The sequence below is a fragment of the Cupressus sempervirens genome, chromosome 3, assembly GCF_028749045.1.
Source record: "Cupressus sempervirens isolate cs-2001-9-10 chromosome 3, ASM2874904v1, whole genome shotgun sequence".
Taxonomy (NCBI): domain Eukaryota; kingdom Viridiplantae; phylum Streptophyta; class Pinopsida; order Cupressales; family Cupressaceae; genus Cupressus; species Cupressus sempervirens.
In genome coordinates this window covers 734,851,100-734,863,622 of record NC_143120.1, presented here as the reverse complement: position 1 = coordinate 734,863,622, position 12,523 = coordinate 734,851,100, and the positions used below count along the sequence as shown (strand labels likewise).

At 33.4% G+C, this 12,523-nt stretch overlaps 1 protein-coding gene across 1 annotated transcript; it reads left to right on the top strand.

Moving 5' to 3' along the window:
• Positions 1-6,620: 6,620 nt before the first annotated feature.
• Positions 6,621-7,378, top strand: LOC149568891 (putative germin-like protein 2-2). Its single transcript, XM_089816795.1, has 2 exons — positions 6,621-6,756; positions 6,846-7,378. The coding sequence occupies exons 1-2, from the start codon at positions 6,621-6,623 to the stop codon at positions 7,376-7,378; spliced, it is 669 nt and encodes a 222-aa protein (XP_089672921.1).
• Positions 7,379-12,523: the final 5,145 nt, after the last annotated feature.

Genomic DNA, 12,523 nt, shown 5'->3' with positions numbered 1-12,523 from the left:
GTCAATAGAACTTAGGATCCCCTTTGTCTGTTTTATAGAGAAATTAAAAGTATGTTTTCACATAGATAAGGGACATCAATATATGAAAACGTGATATAATGGACCATTTTAATTTATTTTTAAATTGATTTAATGGTATATCTCATAAAAGTTATGAAATGTCTAAATCCTATTTATCTATAGATCCCTTTGAATGCCTTGCGGTAATTCCGTCATGAGTTTTAGTTATTCTACACTAAATCATTACTAACCAAAAAAAAATTCTTTTATTTATGTGGTTTGGGATTTGGATTTGCATACATCCACTCATGTGCTTTTTGTTTCTCCATTAATTTATAAGTTGAGATTTTCATTATGTATACAATTGTGTATCAAGTGACATAACTAATATAATTAAATCAAAAGTCTATAAAATGAATCTTTATCTAGATCTATATTGAGTGGAAAGCGACATATTATTTCTTGTATCATATAGATGAAGATGTAATCGTAGCATATAAATTAAAATAATTTTATTTAATGCTTTAAATATTAAAGGCATATGTTTGATGGTATAGTATGTGTCATTCGCATAAAATTTATGGTTTAGCAATTAAATCCTGAACCATATCATTTTGGTTCACAAAAAAAATGGTAAGAATGCATCATATATTTATAATAATATTCTTAACAGATACAAAAGAATGCACACAACCCTCCTAGGGCATACTTCCCATATAATTTCACTATTAGTTGGCACCCACGTGGTTGGAATAGGGATGATGTCCTAGACTAAAATGATAACTTCAAACCAATTTACCAACCCATAATAGAGTTTTATCCCATAGTAACAAAGTCATTTCAAGGTATTTGGTTTCATGGATTCACATAAATAATTATTTATTCTTTGCATGACCCAAGTTTGTGAAGGAAGATACCAATAAATAGAGGATTTGCCAAAAGGTAAAGAAACCTTTTTTTTTTAAAGAATATAATAACATAATAATATCAATGTCGACTCTCTACATCTAATGATACCAAGGACTATATTTATTTTAGGTACTAAATAAAAGCATTTACAGTAAGCAATGCATAGAGAGTTCCACATTATACACTCAATCAAATTAAAACTTAAATTAAATAATGTAAGGAGTATTAGTAAAACTAGCCTAAGAGTCATATTGTATCATAGAAACCTTGAAAATATTCAAAAATGCGTATTCTATAGGATAAAATAATAAGGTTTATCCAAGTATTAACAAACGCATTATCTATTTCTAAATTAATTATTGGGAATTTGTCAAACTGAGACACTAGCATATTTTTTACTCAAACAAATCAATCCAAACTTGTATAATTATTATAAGGGTGCCCCTAAAAAAATAGAATGAGTAAGAGTACACATGTATGTATAAATAAAATAGAAAATACCTTGAATCGTCAATTATAATTCTAGGAATCCAAAATTCCAACAAAGATGAAATAATGAAACGCTGTTGAATAAAATTAAAGATTGAAGGGTCATTCATGCCACCATAATATCTATTAAACTAGTCGAAATAATAAAATTTCAAGAAATTATTTAACCCTCGTCTGACCTCAACTAGAAAATTAAGCCCAACAAGAAGACACAATAATGGATCATGTTTCATCCAATCTAAGGCTGCCCCCACCAAATAGAGTCCAATATTATTATCTATTGAATGTAACAATTTTTAATCTACAATCCCTTAGAGCTCAATAGTGTTGAAATATTATACAAATTAATCATTTTTAAATCCTAAGTTTAATATTTTTTAAAAATATTTATGTGGGTTACAAAATTTGTATCATAAATATAACAACCAATAGAGAAAATATAATAATAAAATTCAGATGAAGTTTTAGCGGTGGTGCCCCTAAAAACCCCCCACAAGGTCGTTACCCCTTGACCTCGTTGTATACCTAGAAAAGGGGCATGAGAAGGATTTTTCTCATACACCAGGAAAGGGGCATTTCCCCCAAATGCTAGTAGAATAATTCAAGGGGAAACTATACTAACAAAAGTTGGAAAAAAATTACCCTTTGAGTCTAATTTAGCTCCATATAAAAATACGATTACCGTATACCTACACGCACATACCCTTGTCTATTTAATATTTCATTCTTTTTCACTCATCAACCACGTATATGTTTTATGATTCTTTCTAGTTTGTCTTTATTTTATTTTAAATCAATTATATCAAATGACTTCTAGACTTGGAAAATTATAAGTTTGCGTTACAATGAGGTTGTAGAAACTCATTCATCTGGTGCATGTCAAGCCCTTCCCTTTCTAGAACCCTCTTATACCAATTATAACTTATTGCATAATTTTTTTATGATCTAAATATACCTTGGTAAGAAATAGTCCTTCTATGTTCCATCATTTCCCCCTTCGCATCGTAGCTTCAATATTCTCCTCGATTTGTAAGGTTTATTGTTTCATTCACATTAATATATTTCAAGCTACTTTTACTCATTGAGAAATTGTAATATGGATATTTGCCTCATATATTTCCCAAGTCATGTTCTCCTTGTCACTATTTTATCGTTTTCACAATACTTCATTTTAGAACTAATTGCCTTGGAGATAGTGTACATTTTTGTTTTTACTGTGTCGATATGTAGGAGATCATGGTATGCCAAAAAGTGACGATATGAAATATAAGTCTTCATTGAAAAAAAAAAAAGAAGAAGCTATTTTTTAAAAATAATATCGCATTTTGTAAATATTTATTATTACGTCACATTTTACGCTTCTCCTACTATAACAAAAAAAAAATGTTATCAATTTGATGAATTCAATAATAACTTAAGGTGGTCAAATATGAGATTTAATATTCTACAAAAAAAAAATTAATGGAAAATTTGTAATTATCTAATTTCTTAGAAATAAATTATAAACAAATATGTGCTACATCCTAACATAATTGTATTACTTAGATCTAGAATCTTGTAAAAAAAAAAAAATTATCATTTGACTTTGTTTAAGATGGTTAGCCATTCACCTGTTTCTAATCTTCTTATAAAGAAAAATTGTACTAATGTATTCAAATTTAAAGGTTTCATCATATAGAAATCATTCTTTCAGAAAATGATTTTCATATTACAAACTAGATTTAATTTTGTACAATTTCTTGTTGGAAACTACAATTGAAACAATTGTTTTGTTGTCATTAATGTCAAACCTATTGGTGAGATAGTGTTATCTAATCTAACTGCCATATCTATTTGATTGATTAAGAGGATTTGAGAAGTTGTTCATAACAGAAGCATCTAGAGGATAGGTTGAGTTTTGATGAGGAAACTAAAAATTGACACTTGATTAGTTGGAATTTGACAAGATGTATTGATTGTTCAAATCATGTTACAAGAGGAGAAGCCAGTAACGATCAAGTCTTGAAAGTGTGATAAAAGATAGATCAAATGTATAGGCTTGACAGAGTAACATAGTAGAAGACTAAAGAATTTTGACGTACATGCCAAGTGATGCTAGTGCCAACTGGGCTACAGTAAGTGTCGAGTAAAATCAGTATTGACTGAGCATCAGTGTCGACCGAGTGACAGTGTATATGTCGAGTGAGAAATTTAATAGCAATCGAGTAACCCAATGATGACTGAGTGTCAGAACACAGTGTTCCCCAACGAACAACATCTTAACTGTTTGCGACGAATCATAATTTCTAACCGGCCAAGTTGATTTCTTGGGATATGGAAAGCGTGTTGAGATAAGAATCAATGAGTTTGATCATTTAATTCTAGGAGAGGATTAGGTAAACGGCCTAAGAGATGGATTCCAAGAGAAGTTTCTACAAAAGAAGAGATAAACAAAATGGTGATCATATATAATTTATTTGATGGATTGAATCCTAAATCCTAAGATCTGCAGTGTTGATTAAAAGGAAAAGGATCATGATTTCCTGTTTAAAGAAGTACATGGGTAAAATTTCTATATGAGCAGAGAGACTGTATGCTTGTAAACAAGTTCCATAGATTTGGAGTTATTGTTGACATTATTGACTGGCGAATCTAAGCAGAAGGTTGAATTGAGTTGAGAGGAAGTGAAGGCTGATTGCTTGAATGGTTGCCAAGCAAATCAAAGCTGGGATGACAATGGAGGCCACACAATGAATCGGTACATGAGAACTGAACTGAGATGTGTACATGCAAAGTGAGTTATACTTAAATGATCAAACCGGTTATTACTTTCTAACCATTGTAAACAGTATTTGAAATCCTTTAATCAAGGTTGACCGAACAGTCATAGTGACCTAACAGTCTATGTAATTCCTCTAATAAGTTGTCGTTCTAATGGGATGTTCTGAATTCCTTTAACAAGGCCACTTCTAATAGGGTGACTCAATCCTTCAAATAACAAGGTCACATTTAATAGTTTGTATTGAAAACTTTTACAGGGTTGGCTCCTAACAGGGCCCGCTTAAGAAGAGTGAAACTTAGTGAAACGTTGTTGGTGGTTTTTCCTAAATTGGGCTTGCATGTTCAAACCTAGTGACAAACTTATGTGAATCTTATTGTGGCATTTTATCGACTAATGTTTACATTCTGTAAGCCTGCTATTTTAGAACAGTGAACCGCTAGCTAATGTTAATAGAAATTTATAGTGGAGACCGAGCAATAAAATGATAAGATCTGGAGTTGTTTAAGTGTTTGATTTTTCAATTGGTACATCTCGACCTTGGGTAACTAATTCACCCCACACCCTCAGTTATTATAAATATTCTAACACTTTTCATACATATTTTTAGCATAACATGATAACTTATTCCAAAAAAACTTGTCAACTTTCCTGACACTAATTTTCTGAATTTTCATTGCCACTTAAGAACCTAGTTTGACATACCATGATCCTTCAAATACCCATGTTCTTTCGCGTCATTAAATTTCACAATATTCTTTCGTAAAAGTTTAACTTGTAATATTTGATAATGACGAATCGGATAGGCCAATTCAGTGACTTAAGTATGGATTAGTTGCAACTAAAAATCTTAGGATTCAAAGATGTCATGCTCAAACAATCTATGTTCAGCACGTGAACAGAGCTCAAGCTCATCTTAGTTTATTTCACAGATAAATTACAACTATGTTGTCACATACATAGGGAAGACTAATCTATCTAAATATAATATAGTTATCTTATTTTACTTTATTTTTAAAAATATTTTGAGGTCATGTCTCATAAACATTATAAAATTTCTAAACACGTGCACCTATTCTTTCCTTTAAATTCTGTACAATTATTAGTTTTAATGATCCTTGAGAATGTAAAATGAATTATTTTTAATTTCTATCCTTTATGAATTTATTTATCTAATTCCTTTATCACACTACAATGAATGTGTCACTTATATCACTCAAGATAGATTGTGATAAAGATTTGTTTTATGTCATTTGATTTAATTACATGTTGTATATAACTAGATAAACAATTTCGTTCACGAGAAAAATTTTGCCTCTATAAACTAATGGTGAAATAACCTATTGTAGATTGCACCTATAGAGAGATACATATGGTGTCAAGCTATCCTTTTGGAACATGGAAACACTCTCAAGTTTTGGGTGAACCTGTGGTGAGATTGAATCTCTAAATTAAGGGGTGGCTTCCCCTAATGAATCGCCTAAAACTAAATATGGATAGAAAAATCCATAACAAGAAAGAAAATTTCATCATCCCAAACTTAATAAAACAATATTATAGAGCCGGGCCCTTCTGTTGGTTAATATTTCGAAAACTTCGGTGCGCGTGATCGTACGATGTAAAGCGGGCTGAGAAAAATGTGAACAAGGCTGCAGAGTTGGTGGGTTCCTACACAAATAAGGGAAGGGCTGGAACTTTTCTAACACTTAGGGCCCGTTTGGTGAGAGGAATAGGAATACGTATTCCAAAAAATTTGAATTCCTTGTTTGGATGCACCAAAACGGGATTGGAATACGAGGTAAAAATGGAATACGTATTCCATTTTTGGCCCAAAAATGGGATTTTGCAATTCCACCAAAATAGGTGTTATTGGAATACGTATTCCTAATCCATTTTTTTAAATTTTAGAAAACATAAATTTTCGGGTCCGCGAATTCCCATCAAGTATTGGCTGAACCAAACGGAGAACAGGAATACTTTTTATTCCAGAATACAATACGTATTCCTATTCCACTCACCGAACGGGCCCTTACGTACTCACTCGACCAAGTCTAAAGCATTTGAATCTGTTTTGTGGATACGCAGAAAACATTTCCGTGTTGATGAATATACTTTCCTGCACAAAGAGAGAGGAATGGGAAGAACAAATCTACCGAATCAGTTCGAGCAAACGAAAAGACCACCTACTAACCAAATATATTATAACTAACGACTACGTCAAAAATGAATTGGTCCCCTCAATTGTAATGAGCAATTACTCCATCAGCATGAATCAGTCCGTAAATAACAGGTCAACAATTGCATGATATTGGAAGTATATTACAATTAAACAATTACGTGGGAAAGGATTAGTCCTCGCATGTTTCCCCTATATAATAGGCATGTAATGGTCTTGTAATATACACAAATATTCAATCACACATCCATATCCTGAGCTCTTCTGTTGGAGACTCTCCAGCATAAAATGGCGAAGGGAATGATGATTTGCTTGCAATTGTCGTTGGGACTCTTCCTGTTGATGTGTTGTTACAGTGAAGATGTGATGGCGGCGGATGCCGATCCCTTGCAAGATTTCTGCGTCGCAGTCCTGGACAGCGAAGGTGAGTGCAGCAATATTAATCGTTTATGTGATTATTAATGATTGGTGTGATTATAACTACCGCAAACAGTAACAAATTGTATTGATCAGTTAAGGTGAACGGATTCGTTTGCAAAGAGGCCAAGGATGCATCGGCAGAGGACTTCTTCTTCAGGGGGCTGGCGCAGGCGGGGAACACCGACAATGCAGTTAGCTCCAACGTGACCCCTGCCAACGTAATGCAGATACCGGGGCTGAACACGTTGGGAATATCTCTGGTCCGCATCGACTACGCAGTGGGTGGAATTAATCCTCCTCACACCCACCCCAGAGCCACCGAGGTTCTCTTTCTAGCGGAAGGCGAGCTCTTTGTAGGGTTTATCGACACCAACAACACCTTCTTCAGCAAGACGTTGGAAAAGGGAGACGTGTTCGTCTTCCCCAAGGCGCTCGTGCATTTCCAGCAGAATGTGGGGAAGGAGAATGCGGTGGCCATCGCTGCTTTGAGCAGCCAGCTCCCGGGAGTGCAGACAATCGCCAATTCTCTCTTTGGCGCGAACCCCCCTCTCCCCGATTCCGTGCTCAGCAAGGCCTTCCGCATCACCCAACAGCTCGTGGTTTACATTCAGAAGCAATTCGCATAGCATTCCCATGCTCAATGCTCAATGCTCAACTCAATTCGTTGCATCATCCAATCTATTCAATAAATAAAAGAACACTAGAACAAGGCGTGGGGAGACCCTCTTTATTATTCACCCTTTTTCTTTTCCATTCCTTGGAATAAATGTACCAGAGTGTGGCTCTAATCTCCGTGCCGGTGTATTTTCTTTATTAAAAAAAATTGTAGTCAAATAAAAGTACTCAATATCATTATCGCGTTCTCGCACTATTTATGGGACACGTTTCAACAAAGAAAATTGGTTCTAGACTTATTTTGAATAGTTCTAAATAACGAGGTTAGTATATCTATAATACAAATAACTGCCTTCTGTTCGTTATGTTATTAAAATAATAAAACAATGAATAAATATTTACAAATGAATTTTACTCAATTCTGATATAGCTTATAAATTTGACAATTAAATATTTCTTTTATAATATGTTTTATGCATTCACTATATTTCTAGTATAGGGTTCCTTAAAAATTAGAATTAACTATATTGGACTTTACATCTATTGTGTTACTCAATCGAATGCATGCTTAAGCTCTATAATAAAGCTCATGCAAAACTAGATTCTTAGAATGTGTGGAGGCACTATCTAAGGTGTTACTAGAATGTGTAATATCAAATTATCTAAGTACGGAATCCAAGTCATGTATAGGAGATAGTAAGATCTGGCCAATCATATTTGAGAAACCTGAAGGAGACAGAATCTACTTTGTGAATTTGAAGGCATGTACCCAACAAATCATGCTTCGGCCCATAAGAAGTGCAGTTGGGACGAAGAAAAGCATTATATAGAACACGCGAACCTATACAAAGAGATATCTCATAGAGAGCACAAGCTACATTTCCAAATCGAATGTAATAGATGTACACGTTTATATATCACATGTACATTCATTTGAAAACTTTAACGGTTAGATCAATTCAATATTACTTGGTAGTTATCTCCAAAAGCTTGCAAAGCTTAATGAGCTATAATCAGCTATCCAAAGGTATGAGTGTGAGAATTTCTATGATGGTAAACTAACATCCTCACAAATGAAACATGTCATGATACGAACTTTAATGTTCTACAATTCTAGATCTTGCGGCTCCGTTCCCTTGATTGATACATAATTTGCGTCTTTGTTTCATGAAAAGATGGAGATGAAGATGTATGATTTCGTATTGCTATGGTATAACAAAATGTATAAATCTCTCTGCTAGATACTAGATGCATTAACAAGGAATGGAATAGTATCTCTTACAATAGGGGTCTATATTGTATGCTAATAAGAAGCAATTGTCACGAGTTACCCCATTCGAAACACAACTTAGAATTCAAATGTTTTTTTTTTTTCAGTTAACTTATTTCTTTCCTTAATACTATTATCTTGGAGCGGGGATGACTGCGAGGCAAGCTGCATTTTCTTACAGTGAGTGGGCCAACGATGGAGGGAGAGAGGGCTCTGATGATGCCACACCAGACGAATGGAGGGTGCTTCTCAAACATGTGTCTCATTGGTTCTTCCATGGTATGGCAGTGGTTTTTGCAGAGTAATGGACCATGCTTCTTTATTTCGGGGGATTTTTTGACCCACGGGATGCTCGCTTCTCAGAGGTGTTTCTCGATGGAGGGAGGATCTCTGGTCTTATTGGTGTCCTGTTGGGTCAGTGGGGAATCTTCCTTGATGATGCCCTCTTTGTTTTTTCATGTGGGAAGTCATATTTTTTTCTTTTTCATGGTTCTACCAGGGGTGCCTTGCTTCTGGGTTTGTCAGATCTGGGACTCTTTGATGGGTTAGCAGTTAGCAGTGATGGATCTATCCATTCCATAGGTTGGTGGGTTTTCCGCATTTGAACCTTTGTTTTTTACAGAGGTGGACTTTAGTTGAGGTTTTTTTTTCTCGTTGTTTGGCACTAGGTTCTTTTATTTCTAACATTTTCTAATGTTTTTTGTTTGTATGATGGGTCAGCGCCCTCTTGCTGCTTTTTATATTCAAAAAATTATTTATTTTCTTGATACAAGATGTCAATTTGTGTAGTGATGAAGAAAGTCCAAAGGTTATTAACTTCTTTAATTTTGTAAAATTCTCTATTATAGGGCAAGAAAATAGAGATACATCTATTACACTGTGATAAAATGCAGGTCTTCATCTTGTATAGTAGTCCAATAAATTTGCAACTTTCAGTTCTAATGGTTGAGAAGTAGCTAATAATGGATTATTACATTTATTACAATAGGGGGAGCTAATGTAGAGTTGAAATAATAATTTAAATGAAAATTCATGGCGGTGATGAAGTTTGTTAAATAATGAAACCTAGTTTTATTTTTATCAATTGCATTGATGGAGTAGAGGGTTTAATAGTTAAAACTTGTGCACTCTTTCTAATCTTTGTAACATTTCTCAAATTTTTGAGAATTCTATTTTCTGGGCAACCCAAAAATGTTCATGAAAAGGGAGGGAAAAGGTAGTAGTAAGGAATATTAATAAGAGCTTACAAACATAAATGATCTTCACACTCCAGTTTTAACTAAATATGTAAAGAAAAATGGTGGAGCCAAGAAGTTGAAGGAACTATTAAGAAAAAAAATAACTATCAGATTTCAACTTCAATTAAATCGCGCGAAGTAAAATGGTGGAATCGAAGGCTTTCAAACTGAAGATTCAATTGATCGTTGTTGTTGTTATACATTGTGAAATAATATAAATATTTTGATAGAGATAATTTCAGGAGCGTGTGTGATAGATTTTATCCTACCATTTTATTAAAATTTACAACTTCATGAGAACTGAAATTTCTAAATCAAAATGACTTCTTAAAATTTTCAATTTGATTGAGCTATTCTGTCATGCCAAAGAATTGGGGCAAAAACACACCAACAAATTTTATTTTATTTTTAGATCAATAACACCACAAAGCTTGAAAAGTTTAGATGCACACGTTAAAGTATAGGTAAAATGAGAAATAGATATGGGATCTCCTAACGATGACCTGTCATTTCCATTCAAGTTTATCATCGATGAGTGTGAAAAGGTCGTTAAATTTAAGCATTCGTTATTAAATTGATTTCATCTTTTTTTTCATTATTGCTTTGATTTTAAGGTAATATATTATAATTAAACACAATTAAACCAAATTATCGTAAACTCGCAATAATAAACAACTATCTAGATATATATTCAACACTTAAAATTTAATCTAATAATCTAACTTAATTTTACAACCTTTACTAATCTAAAACATTTTAAGATACAATAACACTAACCTTTGATTTAAGAACGATATAACCACTTAAAATAATAAATCTAAATATATTTGAAAATGGGTTAAATACAGCAGCTAATTTATCTTAGACAACCTTTTCAAATCAATAATGATACTAAATTTTTAAATATAATCTAACATACGAACATTCTAACTAAAATGTACTAAATAACTAATATTTAAAAACATAATAATTAAAATTACTTCAAAATAATACTAGCAAAATTTTTTTTTAACAAAACTTACTCATCTAACATTAATTTGAAATCTAACACCTTATTACTTTTATTTACATTTAAAATATTATACTAACAACATAAAAGAATACCAGACCCACTAACAAACACAATTTATGACTACCCTTAAAATAGTGTTAATATGTACGTTATAACATTATTTTGAACAAAATATTAACAACAATATAACTCAATAATTCTAATAATAATTTAGACAATTATAACTCTAATTTTTTTTTAAACATAGAAAAGAACGAACTCTCCAATACATCACAGTGATCGTCGAGAGAATGAAAACTGACCAGGAGACAACCAATCATAACATGAAGACCAAATCAGACATTGACTCCCATCCCGAGTTTACACAACAGGTTTGACATTGAACTAGACTAGGGAGAAGGTGGATTTTTTCGACAGGAGACATCAGGCACACCACCAAAATAGGTGCCCTTTCGAGGCTATAACTCAAGAACTTCTGTTCTTCCATTCTTACATTCCAAAACTCATACGTGGTTTGTGTTGACAAGTAGGGGCCCATAACACCCTACCCTCTCTCCCTCTTCTCGTCCTGAGAAGAGACTCTACACTGTCAGAGTCCAACTAAAGACCTTTCCCTGTACATGGCCACTTCTGCCCTATCCGAGGGTGAGTAATGCCAATACACGTATACAATCCCTTTGAAATTCAAAGCAAAAATACAAAGGAAAGACATTTAAGTTAATCTGTTTCAAACCCTCCCAACATACTCAACACACACACGAACATGTGCATAAACAATAAAATTGAAACATGAAGCACAACATGAACAAAATGAGGTGAAGTATTCCTACCTTCAAATTTGGGTTATGGCAATAGAACAAGTTTGAGATGAGCATTCCCTTCCTTCTCCTTCTCCTTCTCCTTCTCCTTCAATCCTGATTTTCACTCTAAAAGTAGAGGTTGGGTGAACACTCCAAACCTCCTCAAAATTGCCTCTAAATAAGATCACAAACTCAACCATCTCTAAAAAGAAATAACTCCCCCACTTGCCTAAAAGTTCTAGAGGCTTCTAACACAACTAGGCCTAAGGCTAACCTCAAGGTGGAGTTCAAGCTATCCAACCCATGATGAAATCAATCGATTTTCGCAATAAAGCAAAAATGGTGTTTTTGAGTGACCATAAAAGTCAACAAAAGGGGCTAAGGGGGTGGAAAATGCCCCCAAGCCATACCCATTCCTCTTGGATACTTAGATTTCATGTTTTTAGGTCTTTAGGATTAATTAGGGACCTATTAAAGGCTAGGAAATTTTAGGACTATCTAACAACCTTCAAAATGTAGATTAAACACTAATCTGGATTAGGGGTAATTAATATCGATTACTAACTTGATTAGCAAAAAGATCACTAAGCTACTCTGACTTAGATCTTTAGGTTACTCGGTTAACCCTAACTATCATGCTGGAATGCATATACAATTCACGAGTGTCAAGGGACACTATAAAAACATTGTTACAAAACATTAACATTTACTGATTACAGAATGATACATTCGTTCAATTCACAATACAAATAAAATACAAACAACAAGGTTTGTATCCTTCATCAAATTTAACCATAGTTTCCACAAACAGTACATAGGGTTCAGTTTTGTTTCTC

What these genes read in the sequence shown, in the direction of transcription:
- LOC149568891 (XM_089816795.1), top strand. Translation starts at nt 6,621, where the DNA reads ATGGCGAAGGGAATGATGATTTGCTTGCAATTGTCGTTGGGACTCTTC. An exon ending in CGCAGTCCTGGACAGCGAAG is followed by an intron (nt 6,757 to 6,845) that starts GTGAGTGCAGCA and finishes TGTATTGATCAG; the next exon opens with TTAAGGTGAACGGATTCGTT.